At 44.8% G+C, this 23,333-nt stretch overlaps 1 protein-coding gene across 2 annotated transcripts in view; it reads right to left on the minus strand.

Moving 5' to 3' along the window:
- Positions 1–23,333, minus strand: part of znf423 (zinc finger protein 423) — a 118,175-nt gene that overhangs the window by 37,287 nt on the left and 57,555 nt on the right. The window contains exons 11-19 of one of the 2 annotated variants that reach the window (XM_086108906.1): positions 22,235–22,416; positions 21,434–21,973; positions 21,194–21,344; positions 19,809–20,354; positions 19,467–19,651; positions 18,873–19,285; positions 18,162–18,375; positions 16,606–16,690; positions 14,216–14,236 (exon numbers count right to left, since the gene is read on the minus strand). In XM_086108906.1, the coding sequence (XP_085965032.1) occupies positions 14,216–14,236; positions 16,606–16,690; positions 18,162–18,375; positions 18,873–19,285; positions 19,467–19,651; positions 19,809–20,354; positions 21,194–21,344; positions 21,434–21,973; positions 22,235–22,416 (2,337 nt within the window). The remainder of the gene's footprint in view (positions 1–14,215; positions 14,237–16,605; positions 16,691–18,161; positions 18,376–18,872; positions 19,286–19,466; positions 19,652–19,808; positions 20,355–21,193; positions 21,345–21,433; positions 21,974–22,234; positions 22,417–23,333) is intronic. The other variant, XM_086108907.1, reaches the window with a different exon arrangement.

The raw sequence follows: 23,333 nt of genomic DNA on the forward strand, positions 1-23,333 counted from the left end.
TATTCAATAAATAAACCGTGGGGTGATATCCACCCAAATCATGGAAAAAGATCAACAATTGGGAATGGACCCAACCTTACTAGTTAATTGAAATTAAGAGCAGATTCAAAAACAAAACAAAAAACACACATCGCTTTCTAATGCCAATTTCCGCAATACATTTGGAGGTATATCAAATCTATTAGAATCTAATGATTCACATATGTGCATGTGTATCACATTGAAACAGCACCAGGCTGAACAGCCAGCTTTCACGGTCTTTAAAAATGAACACACAGCAGCTCAAGAGCTCAGTGGAGTATTGTGACAGTGTGTGATAACCATGGGCGAAGCACTTAAGCTGCTGTAATTAGCCTGATCACTGTGGCGGCCAAAGATCCTTCCTTTCATCCCTTTACTTCACAAACCGGCATGGCAGACGAAGAGGCAACGACACGGCGCAAGTAAATACATGCGCTTCAAAGGAAACGTGTGCCGAACCAAGGATTGGATCTGAGAGGTGGAAGCATGACACGCTGTCATGCAAAGACGCAGGAAGACACACACACACTACAGACGCATTTTCACAGCATGAAAGCAGACAAAGAGAAGCTTGGATGAGTACAAAATGTTGACCGTACACATACAATGCATGCCTGCCCATCCCAGTCTTTCTATTTGTTTGGGCTGGGATTCCATATCATACAGTTACTCGGCATCATTATCCTGTGTATTTGACCGTTAGATCAATTAAACGATTGACAGGATACGTTCATCAATCCCTACCGACCCCGACCTAATTAAAAGGTTGGCTTAGGGAATTGTGGAGGTGTGTGTGTGGGGGGGGAGCGGGGTTCCACATCCTGCTGGATTTTCCTAATATACAGCACAGTCAAACCGAATTGAGCGCATTCAATATTGCTTTTCTTAAATCAGAAAAAAAAGTAAACTTCAATGTGTCGAATGAGTCAAGTGCTGCGTTGAATACGAGAAAGACAGTTCGGCGATGAAGAAAATCAAAGAACAAAAAGAGCAGGAGAGGTGCAGTGGAGCAGAGCCAGAGCTGAACAAAGAAGTACAGTAAGAGACCACTGGCCTTCCAGCTGCTCTCTGCACACACAGTCCCTTGGCTCTGGCTTCGGGGACCGCCTTGTGTGTGCGCCTGAGTGTATACATCAATGTATGTGTGCGTGGATGTGTGTTGCATGCGTCCCTGTAGGAGTCCGGGCTTTCAGTGGTTGGACTGCCAACTCCTAAAAACCCCACCCCCCCTATTTCCAGCTCTTCCTGCAGAGGAAAATGGAGGGGAGAGAGTGAAAATTTAGAAAAAAAGAGAGAGGACTTAAAGTACCACATGCCAAAAAAAAAAATTTGAAAACGCTAGGTACTCAACTCAACCATATTCATTTAATGGTCGGACAAGGTCCAACAAAAAACATGATGTGACATTCACATCATGCCAACATGTCAATGATCAGAGTCATAATAAATACGATGGTTTCTTGAGACATGCGTTTACTTTGCTCCGATATGACTGTGAGTGCTGTTATATTGTCTTCTATTGCTGCACCTAGCGGCCCGGTAGTCGAGTGGTTAGCACGTCGGCTTCACAGTGCAGAGGTACCAGGTTCGATTCCAGCTCCGGCCTCCCTGTGTGGAGTTTGCATGTTCTCCCCGGGCCTGCGTGGGTTTTCTCCGGGTGCTCCGGTTTCCTCCCACGTTCCAAAAACATGCATGTCAGGCTGATTGGACGCTCTAAATTGTCCCTAGGTGTGAGTGTGGGCGTGGATGGTTGTTCGTTTCTGTGTTCCCTGCGATTGGCTGGCAACTGATTCAGGGTGTCCCCCGCCTACTGCCCGGAGATGGCTGGGATAGGCTCCAGCACCCCCCGCGACCCTAGTGAGGATCAAGCGGTTCGGAAAATGGATGGATGGATGGATATTGCTGCACCTTTTGTGTCCAAATACTGTATCTGTTGCTTATTAAACGGTTACATTTGTACTGTGTGCGTATATATAAGCGGTAGATCAAATGGATGGCTGTATGGTGTTTCCCATTACGTGTTAGCTTGCAGACTGACTAAACTATGTGCGTGTGAAGGTGTTTTAAATAAATGTGTAATTTTACTTCAAGTGGAGTGGCATTAAACAGCATTAAAGGGGAAGTCAGCCCCAAAACTTCCTTTACAATAATTCGTTCTATGCAGCACCACTAGTCTAAGCATGGCATGCGTTTGGAGAATATGAGTTAAGCAGTACAATCCCCTCATTTTTGTCCACTGTAGGAGGACGGCCATTTTACCACTTGCTGTTAACTTAAAAATGACATCACGGTTGCTCATGTTTCAGGTCACAACAAATCACGGCTCATCTGTTTCCTGAAGCTGCACCGTGATTTGCTGGAGCTTATCCCAGCTGCCTGCGCGCAGTAGGTGAGGGACACCCTTAACGGGTTGCCAGCCATTCACGGGGCACACATTGCCGAACAACCAGACACGCTCACACTCACACCTAGGGGAAAATTTAGTGTTCCATTCATGTGGGAGGAAACCGGAGTCCTTGGAGAAAACTCATGCAGGCACGGGAAGAACATGCAAACTCTAAACAGGAATGGCGAGTGACTGAGTTAGGTACACCTGGACTGGTCGCCAGCCAATCACAAAGCACATAAAGACAACCATTCACACTTATGGATAATTTTGAGTCTTCAATGGACCAACATGCTGTTTTTGAAATGTAAGAGGAGACCTGAGTACCCAAAGAAAATTCATGTCAGCACGGGGAGAATCTGCAAACTCGTCAGAACCTCAGAACTGCGAGGCTGCCATGGCAACCACTCAACCAATTAATAGATTACAAAAGCAGGATGACTGGCTGTTGTAATTAAAGGTGTCCTTTGTAATGAGACAGGCCACTTTCACACTCTTGCACCTTTCAATGATGACTGATTTAAACATAAGTGTACTTGCGCAAACACACCCACACTCGCACATTCTTGCTCCCACTACACGGGCACTTATTTTGCATGGCCCATCTGGTGAGTTCATGCAGCTGGTAGCCTGTCATAAGGTGTGAACGCGCAAACCACCTGCTTTTACAAAGACCGACACTGATGTGAACCCCCTCCCCCCAACACACAGAAATTATTTTGATTGTAGGAGTGCAATAAAAAATAAATAAATCTGAAAATCAGTTTTGATGTAAAAGACGTGAGTTCATAGCATCAAATCGGTTGTCCAGTGCACTGCAGTAGCAGTGAGCTCGAAGTATAGGCAAGGTGATAGTTTTTATTTTGTTGGTGGGGGGTGAGAGGGCACTTAAATGTAAATCATTTTGCGTTCGAATAGGGGTGTGCAATAAAAGACGATTTGATACGTATCTCAATATAAGGGGTGTTCTGCAATTTAAGAATGGTTCATTTCAAAGTGGAACCATTCGGTTTGATTGATTGGGATTAAGATGTGAGTATTTTATTGGACATATGCACACCCTTATTTGAACACAAACAAAATTAAAATTTAGCACACCCCCCCCTCACTCAGCACCCCACCTTCAAAAAAAAAAAAAAAAAAAAGGAATCTGAATTTGGCCATAAATATGACCCAGCCTATACTTAAGCTCAGTGTTACTGCAGTGCACTGGGACTGCTGTGGATACTTTATCTGTATGCATGGTGTGTGTGCGCGTTCGCGACAGACGGAGAAAATGAAATGACGACAGACAGGGTCAGTGAGTGTGCTTGTGTGTGTGTGCGTATGTGTGTTAATATGTATGCATATGATAGATCCAGGTGCTGGGACCGAAGCATATCCCTTGGCAAGAAAAGCATCGGTCCCCGGGCTCCCCTCGGCTTCGTGCTAACGAGATATACAGTACACACATCTCCACACACCCACGCAGCACATTGATCAGGGCAAGGATGAGGGTCGCTCTGCACCCCCTTAGCCAAACACTGAGGACCAAGCGCCTCGGGGCACACTGCCCCCCACCTACACACGTGCGCGGGTGCGCACACACACGCGCACACACACACACACACAGAAACATTCAGGCAAACACATGACAAGCTCATCTAGATTCAGCTGGAGTGTAAGACTCCCAACACTGTGTCACATACAAAACAGCCACTTGTGCATCATTATTGGAATATGGTCAGCATACCATCGCGACAACCAATGAATTCGAGTGCAGCATAGCTCGAACCGACTAAGGGGTGAAAGACGCTGACATCCGATGCAACATGTGGGGTGTTAGCGTACCTCAGCAACAGTTGATATAAACCAAATTGGCTTACAACATGTTGTATGTACTGTACGTACGTTCGCAACAACTTATAAGGTGACTCATATCATCATCAACATTTGGCGGACTGTGTATCACATCAGCAGGACATTTGATGACACCTATCAAAGCGATAACTTTGTGTACTGTCGGGGTGATCTACTGTCATGGAAATATGTGAGAAAATATTGTATTCCTCTTTATACATGTTATTTTGAATGCCTTACTTCATTTAATTAAACAACTACGTTTATGATCATGAGGCAGCTTCTGATTCGTAATTTGTAGAAAAGCAGCAGCAGTGTTAGTCAGAAAAAAACTTTAGGGGCATTCTGTGCATCGGGTCTGGACAATATCTGCTCTTCGTTGCTAGCAAAAAATAAATTAAAAAAAATTGAAATACGCCCTGTTGGTGTTTCCCACAGCCCTTTATAGCAGTAAAGAAAGGATTTGCTTGAACTACACTAATAGGCTAAAGATACTAGTAAGAAGGGAGATTTCAAGTGCACAGTTTTGTTTTGCTGAAAAACTGCGTTAAACCATTTTTGTTTCACCAAAAACAAATATCGGAGTGAGATTGTGAAAGCAAATGGTGGCTTTCTATTCCCATTTTGTGCATGAGTGTGTTTATTTGGGTGCACATATTTGTGATGGTTTAACTGTATGAATAATTCAGGTCCGTGGAGACGACAGCCTGCCGAGTTAATGAGGAGGACATGCAATGTTACCAAATATCGCTGGTGGGAAGCTATTGATCCGATAAGCCATTTGTCCAAAATTGAGTCAGGAAATCAGAGCTCATACGTCCTTTACAGCACGGCACAGTCAGAACAGTACATAAGCACACTGTTGATAATCCTGATGAAGATTTTGTGTTTACAGGAGTCTTTCATAATAGTTGGGTTTTCTTTTCAAAGACTGTATTATTTTATCTTTAGACTTAAGACTATAAGACTTGGGGAGCTTCTTATCCTCATTATTTCAGTGTTTAACATCCTACAAAGTGCGATTAAAGTTCACGCTTTCTAACCCGGCACGGAAATTGAAGCCCAGGTTCCCTCCTCGGCATTTGCCAAGAAACTAAAGAACTGCCAAAAGGATGCCACAACATGGGTCTGACAACAGCAAAATGAATGGGTGCCAGTGGGTCACTCGATTAAGACCATTGAAAAGCAATTACAGTGTCACGATGAAAAGGCTTGGCGACAATGAAATGATTTTAAAAAGTTAGCTCTAAAAATTTAGTATATCTTAAAAGACTGCAAGACTCTCAATAGATTTAGTAGCAGTCATTCATATGACTGTTGCTTTTTTTTAGTTACCTGCGGTGCTAAAAGCATGGATATGTATTTTTAAAAAGGGTGGGAGGAGTCTCCAGACACCTTTCACAAAGCCCAGCTGCTTTTGGCACTGCGGTAAGCCTGGCACATAATGCTATTGGGGAGTCAGACATGCAACACTGTAGTGAGCCACCGCAGCAGGTCGTACGGGAGCCTGACACTCACACCCACGCAAGTGCCTGAAACTAATCATACTATGAAGGCACAGTGCAAGACGAGGTATAATTAAAGACACACTGGCACTTGCTTCCAACATTTGGCTGGTAGTGGAGGGTTGGCAGGGAGGGGGGGGGGGGTCTGTGCACCCATATAACGTTAATCTTAAAACCTGCTTCTCCAACAATCTACTGGAACCACCTGGGATTCTTAAAACTTAAACGTGACTGGTGAGTTTCAAGGGATGGGTTTGCCAGAAGAAAAAATGGCCAGTCATGCTGAAAGATTGGCTAAAATTCAACATATATTTTTGGGGAGGAATCCTTTATGAAAGTCCAAATTCAAAGTCCAATATTTCTATTAAATCAAATGGCCATGATTTATGCACATGCTAAAAGCTGTGCTTGGATTCAAAATGTACATTTCAGTCTAATTTCTCTTAAGAACAGTTTCTTCTACAACCTTTGCCCCGCATTAACAATCGGTATTATAAACGTCATCTGGCGATTACAAACTCCTGAGGACAACGAGGACTTGGCAACTGGACATTAAATCCTCTTCCAGTGAACAAAACAATTTTTAATCGATACGCCTTTCCATTTTAGAAGCACAGACATATAGGCGTCGTTTTTTCCCCCCAGATTCATTTGGAAGCTGCTGGCATGGCGAGCTATGAAAAAAACAAAGCAAAAATCAGTAATTTGCTGTGCTGTTGCTCGTATGAGGCCGACGACCACAAAGTCAATTGCTGGTTGACTGCCTGTGGGAAGGAAGTGTTTGACCCCCCAAACACAGATGCTGACATGATTAAGACAGGACATACATGCAAGGCCAGCAGGATTCTTAAAAGGGAACCCAGTACTTGCATCTAGGACACATCCAACTCCTCAACTATAAAGAAAAACATCTGGATGGTGTCCAAAAAGTTCCATGCATCAACACACACTCGCACGCACTCTAATGAAGCCCCGGTAGTGACGAAGAGCAGCAGGGAGCAGTGCGGATCGCCGAAGACAAGTGTGCGTGAGCTTTCGTCACAATGTGTGTGTGTGTACGCTCTCCGCGAGCGTGCGTCTCCGGCGGGATAATTATGGTGCTCCTCAGCAGCTGAGCGTGCCAGATGTACTGGGAGACAGAGGAGGTAGGGGGGGGGGGCAGGAAGGAGGACGAGGAGGAGGTGGTGGTGGTGGTGGTGGTGGTACGGCACAGCGCAGAGAGGGAGCGCAGCACTGGGGGCGATGCAGTGGGAAGCAATGCAGAGTGTTACGTGAATACGTGTGTACACACGTTGTGTTTCTACGCACCAACGAGTGTCCATGCGTCGAACCGGGAACGCTTTGTAGCACCATGTGTCTGTTAGCCCGCATAAGAGAGCATCTCAGCGTGTGTATTTCCAGATGGATGTCCGTGTTTGTACATACTAATGCACTATGGTGTGTGTGTGTGTGTATTTGGCACATGCGCTTTTGTTGCTTGCCATCCACCATTAGCAGCTTGGATCAGTCACAAATGAGAAGCTCTCATCCAGGACAAATGCAAGGATGAGAAGGGATGGATAGCATGAGATTGGAAATTGGTTGCTGGGGAAGGAGATCTGGACCAAAGTCTGGGGACCAGCCGCTTGCATAATAGTGAATCAATAAGGAGTTGTCCTCTCCCCTTTGTACCCCGGTATCTTAAGTCGTGGAATACGGAAGCAATTTTACAGACTCCATATGTTAAATTTTTGGTTGATGTGGTCCATTTTCTATTCAAACATGACAGTGCCCCAGTGCATAAAGCAAGGTCGAAAAAGCAAACTTGGATAGGTTTGGAATGGCAGTAAATGCATTTTGGGATATACGACATATAGCGTGAACTAGTTAATGGATGAATGGACGGAACATAATCCGGAAATCAACGACACGCAGACTATTTGAGTAGTCAACTTTACTACTCCGCAATGACTTTAGAGCTTGAAGTGGGCTCATCATGAATTATGTGCTTTAGCATGAATAGCATGGATGTCTTGCAGAAAGCAACAGGTAAGGAGTTGGTGGGTCAGTGCAGGAAACCAGTGCGTTCTGGAAAATGAACGCACTCTGCTTGTTCATGTAATTCCTATTCTGCGTACATTCTTGGTGTAAACTGTACATTGGCAGTGCGAAGGGATTATTGCAAAGCATTGTCTCCTACGATATGTGTGTAGACCAATACATTCCGACTGTCTACAAGGCGGTGAAGGAGTCGGAGTGACTCAATACATATGGATGTCTGACAATTGGGTAGACAACTGGTTGAATGTATTTTTGGCGTCATGAACTAGTTTGTGCAGTGGCGTAAGAATACGGCATCAAGTGGCATACGAAGGCGCACTCCGTTCCTGTACTTACGATTTTTTATGACACGGTTTTATATTTAGAGCCTGGAACTGTTTTTCATACAAATATTTCCCATAATGATGACTTCACTACCGTAATAGCTTTACATACAAAATCACGTTACGCTGCCCCCATAGAAACGGAACTCCATCGTAAAATGAGGACCCACTATACTGAGTTAAGAGAAAGCCCGTTAATGAAAGCGACCGCACAGAGGAAAACAAAATGAGAGGAGAGGAAATAAAAATTCAAACAGCAGCTTTAGAACAGCAGAACAGAAAGTAAGAGATTGTCTCCTCTGGTTGGCTTTGTCACCTCACTCACCCGAGGGGGCCCAGAGCAAAGCACCATGGGAAATTACTGAAAACAGAACGCATTGATTTATCCGGAATGGTGTGTGTGTGTGTGTGTGCGAGGGTGTGTGCATATATGTCACACACGGCCTGAACAGCAATAAAGCGAACAGCCTGGTCGACATCTGCTTAGAGACAACAGATAAGAGCATCAATGTACTGTTATTTTTCTCTCCCTCTATCGCCATCCTGCAATCTCCTATCCTGTGCTGTGTAATTAAGAGTCAAAGACGACCCCCTTCAACCACTCCCAGCATGGCTTTGCATTCCATCTCCTACAGTGCTGCTGCTGCTATTTTCTTCCTTCTCTCTTCATGGGATCCGCAGCGTATTCTGAAGGGTGCGCAACTTCATATGGGACCATTGTGAATCAACAGCTTGCTCGGAGGTGACTGTTAGCCGCCCATCACGATAGCTCACTTAAAAAACATGAATGAAATCATATTTGCAAAACATCACTTGATCGAGTGTGAAATAACCACCGGCAGCTTTTTTCAAAAATACAATGTACGCTTTGGAAAAAAAAAAAAAATCACACAGGCCTGCTACATCTCACCCATTTAAAAATGTGACATCATGCCAGATGTTCAATAAAAATGGTCAAAACACCATTAATGCCCGACACCATCCACCCATCACTCTGCTGGTTCAACCAAGGCTCGAGAACAAGGTGACCCTGAGTCCCAGTTTGTGTGAGTGTGCATACGTAGTTGTGTGTCTGTACTTATAGGCATGCATGTGTGTGTACATGCGCTCAATTCCTGTAATTAACACCGGCCATTAATGAAGTCCAGCTGCTCAGCAAGAGGACTGAGTGCATGCCAGCCAAAACCTGCCACAAATCACTCCCTTCCACCTCTGTGCAATCCATCCTGTCCCTTATTCATGTTCCTCATTCAGCTTAATGTTCATAAAGCTGTTTCCCTTTATTGCACTTGGTTTCACTCTTTGCCTTTTTTTTTTTTTTTACTACTCGTATAAGGACGAGAGATACTTGGCACAGTTTGCTTTGGTTTATGTGGATTTATTTTGATATTATGTGATTTGTGAAATGATACATTATTATGGAAATAAAGGTACAGACCCATAAAAAGTAATCATGAAATATTTCCAAAATACATCCACCATGCAAAGCCTCCACTTTTCCCCTCAGTTACAAAGTAGTTGCAATGGTAACGTATTTTTGTTGATCAATCAATGTTAACGGCATATAGTGACAGGTAGAAGAGAAAGATGGCAGAAGATACAATAAACCTGATTAGCCACCTGTTGCCCTTTGTGCAAGAGAATAAGTCACTTCCTGCAAGCATATCCGTTGGTGTTCAATTAAACAGATCAATATTCGGTTACAGTAGTCATACGCTTTGTGGCGTTATAGTTTGGCGGCTCAGTGTGAAACCTTTTGAGAAAAAAATTAACAAATACCGTAATTTCCGGACTATAAGCCGCGACTTTTGTCACACGCTTTCAACAACTTTGCGGCTTATTTAATGAAGTGGCCTATATAAAGATTTTTCTAACAGGGAGCACTCGAGCAGAAAAGGGAAGAGTGAGACAAGTTGAGATATACATGTAGAGGAAGACGCTATCATCTGTCACACTGAAAACAACCGGCCATGAGAGGGAGCATTTGACCTGTGTGTTGGGCTGCATTGCATCCACCAAGGATTACTATGCCATAAAACCTCCTGAAAGACATTGTCGTGAAAGTTGACACAAAAGCGTGGATGGTAGAAAGCCTAATGAGGGAATGGTTGACCAAGTGTTACGGCAAGTGAGGATTTCTTCATAGAAAAAAAAGCATTACTCGACGGTGAACAGTGAATTTTATGGGGTTTTTTTAACCAGGCCTCTTAGTGCTGTTTTACTGCAGGTATGTTATTAAAACTTCGAAAACTCTATTTGTACCATCTTTCTTTGTAAATATCTCATGTTACAATGCGGACACCTGCGGCTTATAGACAGGTGCGGCTTATGTGTGTACAAAATGTTTTTTCCTTTAAAAAATGTAGTGGTTGCGACTTATCATCAGGTGCGCTCTATAGTCCGGAAATTACGGGAAATAAAAGGCATGCCTTGGCTCACGAAACATTGGGAAACAATGCAAGATGGCATCAAGACACCCAATCATTTACTTGAGAGCTGGAGACCGTTCCAGTTGACTTTGGGCGAGAAGCAGTGTACACCCAAGACGGGTCTCCAAATGTTCGCATATGCTGGGCAAGAAAATAACACCAAGCAAAAGAACGACATTTAAAGAAATGTATAGTTGACTCTGCCTCATTTCATGCCTGCTACACACACAAAAGCTGAAGTTCTGACATCGTCTCGTCTTTAATCATACTTTAAAACCCCCAATTGCAATAGCAGAAAGGCAGATCACCTTACACACAAAGGTGAACACACACGCACACACCTACGTACACACACCAACTCCCCACCAGCTGTGACAGATGCGCCTGTCACGGCAGAAAATGAATTCAAAATAGTTAGCAAATTAAGCAGCGAGTTAATTGTTGCTTGGCCTCTGTTTATGAAGCGCGTAAAGGCAAAACGCCTTGCAGAGGAGAAGAGCGACGGCGTGTATTGTGCGCGTGCGCGTGCGCGTTTGGATGTAATTGTCGTTTGGCAGCTGGCGCTGCCACACCTGGACGGCTTGAATCAAGCGCGAGGAATACAAAGGGGGAATGTGGGTAGAGTAAGCGATACACTACGAATAGTAGGCCTACGGTACACTCGAGAAACACACACAGCACACGCGCAAAGCGCAGGAGCTGTCATCAATCGCACAAATTAGACCACTTTTATTTGAAAGTTAAGTAAAGTGGTGCTGCTTGTGCCAATATCCTCCCAGGAACACGTCCATGCGCCCGCACAGCAGACATGACTGTGTTCCACTGACTATCCTGCTCATGTCTCTCCTGTCTATTTGTCAGCGTGTCCTATTAGGTTTCCAAACAGCTTGTAATGACTGGTAATAAACAGCGGAAGAAAGAAGTAAATCAAGCGAGAAGACGACGAAATGAGCTCTCCGGGGGGCCTGTTTGCTCCCAGTTTTCAAGACAATACAAACACGTAAATGGAGAACAGCAATATCTCTGCATAGGTGGCAATTTATGGTTAAAATCAATTTTCTAACAGAGCAGATACATCTCCGTGTTACTTTTAAGCCTAGCACTTATCGTGCCACTCAAACAGGGAATGCATACAGGTCAACGGATAGGTGACTGTCTCTTGTCTCCAGACGTGTCAAACACGACGTTGAATTAAACACACCTTGCAGTCAATACATCATCAAGATGGCCAAGTGTATCCACAGCCAAATCTCAGATCATATTTATTTGACAATCAGTCCCATTTCATCTTTCATCCTTCCGCATCTTTCTTCTCTCCATTCATCTAGCCCTCTGTGATCCTCCCTTCGCAGTCCCTTGTCCCTTCATCATCGCTCCTCCCTCCCTCTGGTGTCACGGCTTGCTGGCTCCAGGTGGTGAGGGAAGGAGGGAAGAAGGGATGTAGGGAAGGATGACTAGATGGATGGATGGATGGATGGATGAAAGACATGACAGAGGGGGAGGGCGGGCTGTCATCTGCTCCTACCAACCAGGATCAACATCCCTGAACCTTTCTTGAAACGCCGGCGTAAATGTTGAGCTTTTTAAGAGCTTGTTCTTTGAGCCAAAAAATAAAGTCAATCCAGAATTACAGAAGGTCTGTTTTACAGATTATTCTCTTCACAGGATATAACAGGATATACTGAGCAGCCCGGACAGAAATGCATGCACCCCCCCCCCCCCCCCCCCAATGGTACTGCTACATTCTTCACTCCAGTTCTAGTTCCAGAGAACCAACAGTGGTCCTGGTCTGGTCGCCAGCCAATCACAGGGGCCATATGGAATAAAAACAACCATTCGCAACCACATTCACACCTGTGGACCAGTTTACACACTTGAATTAATCTGCCTGGCTTTGGAATGTTGGAGGAAGGCAGAGCATTGCAAACTCCTCACAGGAACAGAAATTAGACATCAATGTGCCATGCTGCCTGGAAAACAGACTTGGGCAATCTTTTTTTTTTCAATATTTCTTGAATTTGAGTCTGTCGAGAATTGATGACATCCCATCAGACATCGCACATAAAGACAGCAAGACATTCAGGTGTCTGTGTGACTTTAGCAGGAATGTTGGTCGTTTTCAAAACGTACCACACTTAAACCTCTCAATTAATTGACTGCTGCAGTGAGGGCAACTGGGGGTCAGTGTGTGAAATGCTTTTAATGCTTCCATCTTTGAAGGAACAACAACTCATTTAAACACATCCACAGAGACAAGACATTTCCTGTGGCATTTCAAAGTCTCTCAGACTGGGCGCTTGTGCCTATGATGGGATTAGCCATGTTCCTTAAGTACCTTTTTCCCCCCCTCCAGTTTATTTAAGACTTTGGTCAGCTTTGATACTTGCTGTTGAGGAACGCTGGCAAATCTCCCTTTGCTTGTTGTGATATCAATTTCATGTAAGACTGGTGAGCCTAAGTGTTTTCTTAAGTACAGAGCATTAGTGAAGTCACACACCGAGAGAGAGAGAGAAAAAAAGGGGGCAGATTAGTCTAAGGCTTATTAGTTCAGGTGCGGCAGGGCAGAAGAAAACACCAATGTGTCTGGCTGGTAGCAAACACACACACACACACACACACACGCACACGCACACGAATGAACCACGCGCCACATTATCCACCTCCTTTCACTCTAAAAGCTTCTTACGTGCCTCATTAAGTCTTCAGTGAAACAAAGTAACCAGGCCAGACCTTGCTTAATCACGACACACACACACACACGCAAATATATATTGTTGAGTGTATTCATGCACAAGTGTAAAAGGAAGGTCACGAAGCACAGAGACTTTGACTCTGCAACCGCCGCTGCAAGACATTACTGGTTAAGGGCAACAGCGATTTCACTGCAGGTTTAGACTGGCTGACTACAGATTGACTCCCAGTTTACTGTTCTGATCTGGCAACCACATACAAAATAGCCTGCTGGGCTTCATTAAGGCCTTACTTTCCACATAGGATGTCATAAATGTGGGAAAAAAAAGAAAAAAAAAAGAATCGACTGAAGTCAACGTCATAGGCTCAAGCATGAAGCCATACTGGAAGGATGACCGCCAGAGTTATGGGTGATTAGAAACTCATCATTAGAACGTTATTGGGTGAGGGTAGCAAAGGTAAAAAAAAAAAAAAACATTAATGGAATACGTTAATGGAAATAGGTAAGTAAAGCTCATCCGGAAGACATCATTAGTGAGTTCTCGCCACTGGGAACCCTCAGATCCAGGTGAGTGGACATCCAAATACATTTGTGTGGGTCTGCGCGAGTGTGTGGGTGTGTGCATGGAGCGGGAGGGACAATGAAGCATGCAGCTGGGATTGGGAGAGTGGGCGTGAGGATTAACTGTGCTCAAATGTGTCCAAGTGCCCCATAGCCCCCCCCCCCCCCACCACCACCACCACCCCACCCAAAACCCATATTGATGTTTTCAAATGCCATATCGTCCATTATTTAGAACATTCTATAGTATTGCTGAAATACTTTAATCATGCAGAGTGGTTTCAACATGATCATGTGTCATACAACCGAGGTAAAACTATGCAAGGCAAGTCATAAACTGTCAATGAGATGCTGATGGGCAGTGAGGCAGCGCAATGCTTGCTGCCTTGCTCAGAGAGTGAGACAGAAAGGGGACAAACCTTGCCGACAGGTGGGCTCTTCTACAGGCCATTCCGATGGCAGGTGGGGTTGGGGAGAGTGGAGGAGAGAACGGGCACGGTTAGTAATATGTTACTGTTCATGTTGTGAGTGTGTCGGGAGGGGGGAGGCTGGGGGGGGGGGGGGGGGGCCGGAAGTTTTTTTTACCATGATGACTAATCAAAGACTAGTCGTCCACATACAGTCTATGATGGGTCAATGAAAAGTGTGTCTGATGAACTTTAGAGCACCTGTCTGAAAATGAGCTAATACTGACAGTAAAAGGTTTTAGTCGGAAAGGAAAGCGCATGCCTGCTCAAAAAGCACTGGTCACACTCAATATGCTAATTGGTGACTCGGACTGATTAGAGGCAGCAGAAGTCGAGAGCGAGCGTGTTGCTCAGTATGTGGTCACTGAGTGCATGTTTGGAGCAGACACGTCTTGGTGTTGAGCATGTGTATTGCAAAGGGAAGGAGAGAGGAGGTACAAATATTAAGAGCGTCTCTTACACGTGCATGAGAGGTCGGGCCTCATGCTGGGCGACTGAGGCTGTGGTGATTAGTGGGACATTAGTGGCTGCATGCAACTAGCTCTCTGAGCGTGCAGCCAAGGACTTGGGTGACTGCGTGCGTGTGTGTATTGACAGCCATTTAAAACTTTCAGTTCGAGCACAGAACTCTACAATCTTGAGTACCAAATTTTATACCTCAATTGGAAAAAGAAGCATCGTCCTAATTGGTATGTCCCGGTTACAATTACTGCATTGAAAATCCAACATTGGTACAAGTGGTACACAACACCATTTTTTTTTTTTTTTAGAAGCAGTTGGGGGCCACAAATCAAGACAAAATGATTGTTGTGTTCATCCGAAATTGATTGCATTTACAATATAATTGTAAATGTAGATTCTTGTCAAAACACAGCCGAAAAAAAAGAAAACCTTTTATAAGGTGTCGGCTCCAGCTGCCAAAGCCGCCGTGCAAGTCTAACTTGTGCTGCGAGGGTCTCGCTCTCTAGACAAGGCACACTGGACCTCTCCTTCCTCTATCTGCCCAAATGTTCTCTCTCTTCCTCTTTATCTGACAGCGTAATTAACAGGGCCGCAGGGGGCATCATGTATTACCCATGGAGCCATGTGACAGTCATATTACCGGCCTTGATCTTTTCTCCACAGCCAGTCAAAGCTGTGATCCGTACAAGTGTGAATTACAAATGTGACGTTTTTTCCATCGATAGGACAGAGTGGCTATTGAAAGTGAGAGTAAACCTTAAGGTCTGCGTGAGTTTCGTTGCATAAGTAGATACTACGTCATGACTGAGTGTACATAAAATCAAGGATTTGCGATACTGAGCAGTGAGCAGGGAAAGACCAGGAAAAAAAGGCAAATTGTGTCAACATCACTCGATCTTGTGAAGTTGCCTCCCCGATAGTGAACGTCACGAACGTAATAAGTGTGTAAGCTTCCCAGAATAATCTGCCTCCATTTCATAATTACTCCATCTTAGGCTTTCACACATTAGTATGTTAATTAACCCAATACTAATACAACCGTGTGTGGATGTGTGTGAGTGGATCAAATAGAAAAAAAAAAGGAGGAAAGTTCCCAGTGACAAGAAAATGAAGGGAGGGAAAGACCAAGTTTTAGGAGACCAAACGAAAGGAACTTTGCGCCGCGAGGCAGTAAAGAGCCCATTACAGAGACAGAAGTGGACGGGAGAAGAATGTCATGCGGGCTTTGATGCGGTGTGAATCAGGGTGTGTTGGGGTATGTGTCAATGGGTGTGTGTACCACAGGGGAGGCAGTGGGTCTACAACTGGCGTCATGTCTCAAGACATTACTGGAAGACACTGTGCAATGTCAGCATACGAACACCCACAGTTTCTCTCACACACACTACCCCCCTTGCCCTCTTGAGAACCCATCATGAGTCGACCTCGTTAATTTCCATCACGACAGAGATGCTAAGACAGCAGTTTGAGTTGCAAGAAGAGAAGTTTCTTCAGTAAGTGAGCACATAAAATAATAACCAAAAAAAGTACACTTCTACCTATTGAGGACATTTTCACTGAAATACCCGTCACGCTTCGATAATTCACTTTTAAATTATTTGGCTTCTCTTCCAACATGGGGGTGGCTACAGCTTGCTATCGTTCAACAATACGTTAGCAAGTGTGTGGGGTTGTTTTACACAGCGGTAACATTACAGCAATATTTGACCAACACAAGACAGTTGTTTCAATGTCATTCATTGTCAGTAGCCAAGAGTGACATCACACACACACACACACACACACACACACACACACACACACACACACACACACACACACACACACACACACACACACACAATGGAAATAACAGAGTGCAGAAAATGTGCCTCACTCACCAATCATGTGATTTGCAACATGAATCTGGATCTCTCGCTCCGTCTCAAATGTCATTTGGCACTTAATACACTGGTAGGTCTTTTTCTGCCAAAAGGAAACATGGGGAAAAAACTCAGTTACACAGTCAAGAACTAACTCAATAATAGAAAAAAGTCTAATGTTTTGGATCAATGGGAAGAATTGGTGAGTGTTTCTCACTAGATAAGTTGTCATATCTTTGTAAACATGCCAAGTCATTCATGAGCTTCGGAACTATTACCGTATTGGCCCGAATATAAGACGGTGTTTTTTGCATTGAAATAAGACTGAAAAAGTGGGGGTCGTCTTATATTCGGGGTCTAGACATTATACCCATTCACAACGGTAGATGGCGCCAGATATCATTGAAGCGAATGCTGAACTCGACTCCCCAGGCCAAAGTGAACCCCTGTCACGAAGAATAAAAATAAAAATAGCGGTAGCACGAAGAAGAAAAATAAAAAATAGCGGTAAGAAAGAAAAGAGAGAAAAAAATAATCGAAGAAATAACAGAAAATGGAGAAACGTAGCGACAATCTGGAGAAAAGTGTCGAAGATCGGTCAGGTCAACCGGCAGTTATGATGTAATTTACACATTAGTTTACAAATTTAAATGTTCAGATATTAAGATTTGAATAAGGCAAAATAACATGTTTTTTCTCTCAAATATATTATAATAATTTGTTTCAGATGTACTGTTATTATTTTCTGTATAAAAATTAATTTGGTGTTCAAAAAGTCTTGAAAAAGAGGGGGTCGTCTTATAATCAGGGCCGTCTTATATTCGGGCCAATATGGTACAGGCTAAAGCAATCAAAATTAAACATCACAGAATACCTGAAACAAAGAGAATAAAGGAAAGAGGAGAGAAATAAATATACTTAAACCATTGGACAAACAACGGCAGAAAGAAGCAGAGGGCCCGGTTACGCATTCATTGCACACAGCGATCACTCATGCACAAGAATACACAAAGGTCCCACTACCACTCTGTCTTTGCCGTTTGCACCTTGATAGACATGCACGCACACGTACACGTGCACGTACACGTACACGTACACACACACACACACACACACAACCTCCCATTTGGTCCTCTCTGTGCTGTCAAGCTATGCTGAGACATAGGTGGAAGAAAGCTAGAGGGTCCCTGAAAACTGCCTCCCACGCACACACAGGCAGGAAAAAAAACCCCACACTGAAACACAGACATGCAGCAGGTCCCAGGGAGCCTGACTGTCAATATCAAGTAGAGCACACAGCTCCCATCATGCCACAGCACACCCGAGCCGCAGGACCCAGTGGGCAGGCCCCCTCTTCCCCCACCGCACTCACGCAAGCAAGCTGCAGAAAACAGCACAACAGCAACACTTCGGTTTTGCAGGAAGTCCCCATGACATCACCTCCAAAATTCTCTTTTTTTAATATAAATATGCTATGTTTTCATATAAATTGTATCGTGTCAGTTTTTTTGTTTGGTCATGTTATTGTAACACGTCAGCACAAAATCCCGGGCATCCAGGAATTCACATCTCACCTTAGGTGCGGGTGAAGCCTCCGCCTTCTTCCCCGCTGAACTCGTTTCAGGGCTGACTTCGGGGTGATCGGTCTGGACGTGACTCTCCAAGTCCTCCAGGCTTTCGAACTTCACCCCACACTCGGGACACCTCAGCCCAGACACAGGCTTCTCTCCTTGCGTATCTCCGGGTGTGAGAGCACTTCCTTGGTTGGGGCTCTGGCCATTAGTGCCCCTGATAAAATTGAAGATCAAATTTTCTGAAGTCATTTTTTAATGTGATGCAGAATTGCATTTAAAAAAAAAAAGACAGATTGCAAGCACTGACATTTGATCTAAACAGTTAATGACACCTACGTGAGCCCCCACCGTGAGGCTTTACACTGAAAACATTGTGGAGTTTGGCATCAGAAGCGGAATACTTCAGCTATTATTCTATCTGGATCTGATATAAATCTTGAGTTTAAGCGAGTTCAAGTATCAGAAAACTGTGATTGTCTGGCAACCAGTTCATGGTGCACCCCGCCGACTGCCTGAAGACAGCTGGGATAGGCTCAGCAGATTAGAAACTGAATGGATGGATGGAAGTATTGGAACAGACATATCTTTTATTGACAGTGGAACTGCATTCAGACTGCGAGCCATTGAGATTTCCGCGATTCCGCATTTTTCTTGTGATGCTTTTCCAGGCTTTCCCCATAACATTGACACAGCAGTGTTGTCACTCGTTACCTGCTCATGCAGCTGGCACAAAGTCCATAAGGCAGGCCGTTGACATCCAGCTTCACCAGCTCTCCTTTGTTCTTAAACTCCTTTAGGCAGAAGGCGCACTTATACAGCTTGTGATGCTGCAGCTGGCCGTTGGGGGAAGAAGAGGACGAACCGTTCCCTGCTCCATTCCCAGAGCCCCCTCCGGTCCCTCCAAGACCAGAACCGGTGGAGAGCTTCTGCATGTGGAAAGTGCCGTGGATCTTAAGCTCCAGGGTGGAGGTGACAGTCTGCATGCAGACCACGCAGCGGAAGCCCGTGAGGGAGTTTCGGAGGTCAGGGTGCATCTGGCAGTGCTCGATAAACTCCTCCTCACTGTGCAGGGGCATTTTACAGATTCGACAGGTTCCTGTGTCCAGGCTTTTACTGTGAGTCACCTGTTATGATCATATAGCACAAAGTAATGATCATTATGCCCCAGGAAACAGTCAGTATTAAATTAGGGGCATTTTTAAATGTTGACGGGGAGCTAACTAGATGAAATGCGGAAGGTGTAAAGCTTCCAGTCAATCGTTACATATACAATATAAGGCTACTTTACGAGCAGTGTTATTATACCTTGTGTTCTGTGAGGGTTAAAAGAGAGGGGAATCGCTCGCCACATATTGGACACATGTAGTGTTTGGCGGGGCCGCGGTGTGTCTGGGCGTGCTCGCGAAGCCCGGTTTCGGAGAAGAACGTTCTGGAACAGATGTTGCACTTGTGGTTCCCCTTGATGAAGTCGGCCTTCTTTTTTCGAGAACCTGGCAATTTGGGAAACATTCACGATTGACATTATAGAAACATTATTGAATATGCTGTACTGCTTAACGTCACAGTGTTTACCCCTCTGGCCCTTGCCCCCCTCAAAAAAAACCCAAAAAACACAAAAAAAAAACCCCAAAAAAAACAAGCACTTACCAGCGTCATCCTCTCCCGGTCGGATGTTATGATCCCGCAACCGATGGTTCTGAAGAAGCGACTCCATGGTGTAGGCGGCTCCGCAAATGTCGCAGGCATACATGGGCTCGGAATTGTCCAGCTCCTCCTCACCCCCGCTGGCTTCGTGGTTGTTGGCCGTCTCTCCTCCTCCCCCGGCAACACTGTTCTTCAGCATCATGTTCGGAAGGTCGGCTTGTTCCGCAGCCGCCACTGTCGTTCTTTCCGCTGCACCCGCACTTCCACCGCCTGTGCTTCCTCCTCCTCTCTTGACAGACTGGGTCAGTCCATTCGGTGTGCCGTTCTGGCTGCTGCTGCTCCCCGTGCCACCTCCGTTACCGGTGATGCTGCCCCCGTCAAAGATACTGTGTTTCTCCCTGAGGTGTCTTTCTAACAATGAGATGGCGTGGAAGGATTTGCCGCAGAAGCGACATGTGAACTTCTTGCTGTGAGTGGTGATGTGACACTGGAGTTCCACCTCCGTTCCAAACGTCTCTCCACAGAAGATGCACTTCCTGGGCTTGAGACCTTTCAAACACAAACCAGATTGCAGTACACGTATATATACAGCCAGTCTACTCATCCTAGTGACTTCTGAAAATTTGCAACCGACTTCTAAAGATGTATAAATCTATAAATGGTGTCTGTTTTTAGGTTTACCGTGACCTCTGTGCAGCTTATTGTTTGATTTTGTCAATCCCAGCAGTGTCGCTATCCTTAGATCTGCTCTTCAATTCAACAAGTGTTTCATTCAAGTTTTGATCACCTCCAAATTGAAACATTGATTGTTTTTGAATTAAATATGCATCCATTCAGGTGGGTCTTCACAGCCGCTCTGTCATACAATGCAGAGTTGAAGATGATCGACTTGGTTATTGAAAAAAGCAATGTAGCCATTGCACCTGAGCCTGCAGTGCATCACGACGATGTTGGGGAAAGCAGTGTGCAGAACGAGGTTTCATAAATGTGAAGATCCAAAGACAGTCAACGCAATGTTTGCTGTTTATATTTTGTTGCGCTCGCAGGCAGCAGCCAAGCAACTGGCTGGCAACCGGTTCAGGGTGTCCGCTGCCAACTGCCCGAAGACAGCTGAGACAGACCTCAGCATGCCTGCGACCCTTGTGATGATAAGCGGATTAGAAAGTGGATGGATTGATCACAGCAGTAGTTTCATTCGTGGTGTTGTGGTTATTTCCTACCGTGAGCTTAACAGTTTTGTCCCTTGTATTTGTCTACGTATGAAAAAGTTGTATGTATAGATGTTTTTCGATGTGGCTTATTCAAGCCAAACAGACAACATTTCATGGTGGATTTGTGAAAGCAATATACATAGCTATCCCCCTGCCATAGTACACTGACAGGCGTACCTGCTCCGAGCCCTCCAGGGAGGCCTGACCTCTGGCCCACATGGCTGTGCTTAACATGGAGCTGAAGTTCCGTCTCCTTCCTGAAGTCCCAAGCGCAGGCTGTGCAGCGAAACAGCTTCTTTTCGTTGCTGTGTTTTACAGCTAAATGAACCTAAACAAAATAAATAAATAAACAGTTTTTACACATTTTTCAGGCAGGTCGTATTTCAGAAAATGGAACATATACTGAAGCTCCTTCACCTGTATCGAGACCTTGGAGTCAAAGACCTCCTGGCAGAGGGTACAGTGGTACAGCACAAATGTGTGCATGTCCAACAGGTGCTTCTGCAGATCATCCACCGAGGAGAACTGCTTGTCACAGCTCTCACACATGTACTGAGTCGATGTGGTCATGTAGTGCACAGTCAGGTGCTGCAGTAATGCCTCCTGGGATTCAAAGTCCTCTTTGTTACACTGGGGGCAGGACTGGCGCCTCAGTAGCATCTCCAAATGGGACTTCAGGTGGGCTTGGAATCCCTCAAAGCTAGAAAATCGCATATCACACTGGTTGCATGGATAGTCGCCGTTGCTCCCTAAGGAAGGCGTGGAGTCCCCTCCCAGTCGGTGGCGCTTCGGCGAGGAGATCTCCACATCGGAGGAGGTGGGGCTGAGGTCAGCCACCTTTGCCTGTCTCTTGTTGTTCGCTAAGGGAATGTTCTTGTGGTTCTCCTTTATGTGCTTGGTGAGCTTGAGGAGGGACCCAAAGATTGGAGAATTGGTGCAATACGGGCAAGAGTAAACCTGTGTGTGGAAAATAACCTTTGAATGTCCTTAGATAGTCAAAGCATGTCTCAGTAAATATCCCGAGCTGAGCTACAGCATACTGTATGCAGCCTATCATTCTAGTTATGCTTTATTATTACCATTAAGGGAAATGAAGACGATAAAATGAGCCATCCCAGCGCATTTGGTGGGTGGCCTTATGAAAACACATTTCATTGCAACACACTCAAATAATAATAAAAAACTACGTACGATTTAATCTTCTTTCCACTTACTTACCTCCATGAATGATTGGGACGCGGACTGTAGCACGGGAGACTCCAATTTGGCCACGGCTCCCCCAGAGGCGGCCCCGCCCGCCACCGCTGAGGTACAGTGAGTCTGTTGAATGTGTTCCGTCAACGAAGACTCCGTCAGGAATCCCATGGAGCACTGGTTGCAAAAGAAGGCATGGTTCCCCTCTATGGTGTAGTCACACACAATGTTGCTGTTACTTGGGTGTGCTTCAATAAAGTATACAAAGTACTTGGTTTGTAAAAATCATCCGGATTCTAACAACTACGATGAAGAGGAGCAAAAAATTCGGTAACAATCTCCCATGTATTCCATGGGAGTCCTGTAGACGATGTATCGATATATTGACATATAGGATACTGATTTTTGTGTTTACCTTCAAGGTGTTTCATATTATAATTATCATTTGACTTAATTTTCTTGATTGACACAGCTATGGGAAAATTGACGATCAATCAATTATATCTACAGCAGATTACGTGTCAAACGTACGGCCTGCGGGACAGAACCGGCCCACAAGGAGATTCGATCAGGCCCACAGGATAATTTAAAAGTGAAAAGTCTCTCTAAAGACATGGAATGAATATTTTTAATAAAATGTAATTCATGGACTATCCGCTAGGAGGCACAGTGTTTTGATCAGAGTAGAAGAAAACGTTATTTTGATCAAGGAAGAAAACAGCGGTCTCAGTCTGTCACGGAGACCCAACACAGCAGACGGTATCAATGCGCCAATGCTTCATTATACCAAAACAAAGGAAAGGAAAGACTTGACATTTTGGTTATTTATAGCAGAGTATGGTATAATGTACATGGTCCGACCCACTTGACATCTACCGAGTCCGTATGTGGCCCACAATGTGAAATGAGTTTGACGCCCCTGATCTACAGGTTTGTGTATTTCATCTCTTTGAACGTGACACTTTTATTTTGATTTGAACAGCCATAGTTGATGTCATGTTCTACTCTCAACTTTTGTCGGGATGTGGATGTAAGCTGTATGGAACACTTTGAAATTTTCCAAAAATAGCACCTCTGCATCCATGTTGTGTCTGACTTGCGTCAAGAAGTGTTTCGTGAACCA

The sequence above is a fragment of the Hippocampus guttulatus genome, chromosome 4 (assembly GCF_054856545.1).
Source record: "Hippocampus guttulatus isolate MCC_2025c chromosome 4, RoL_Hgut_1.0, whole genome shotgun sequence".
NCBI lineage: Eukaryota > Metazoa > Chordata > Actinopteri > Syngnathiformes > Syngnathidae > Hippocampus > Hippocampus guttulatus.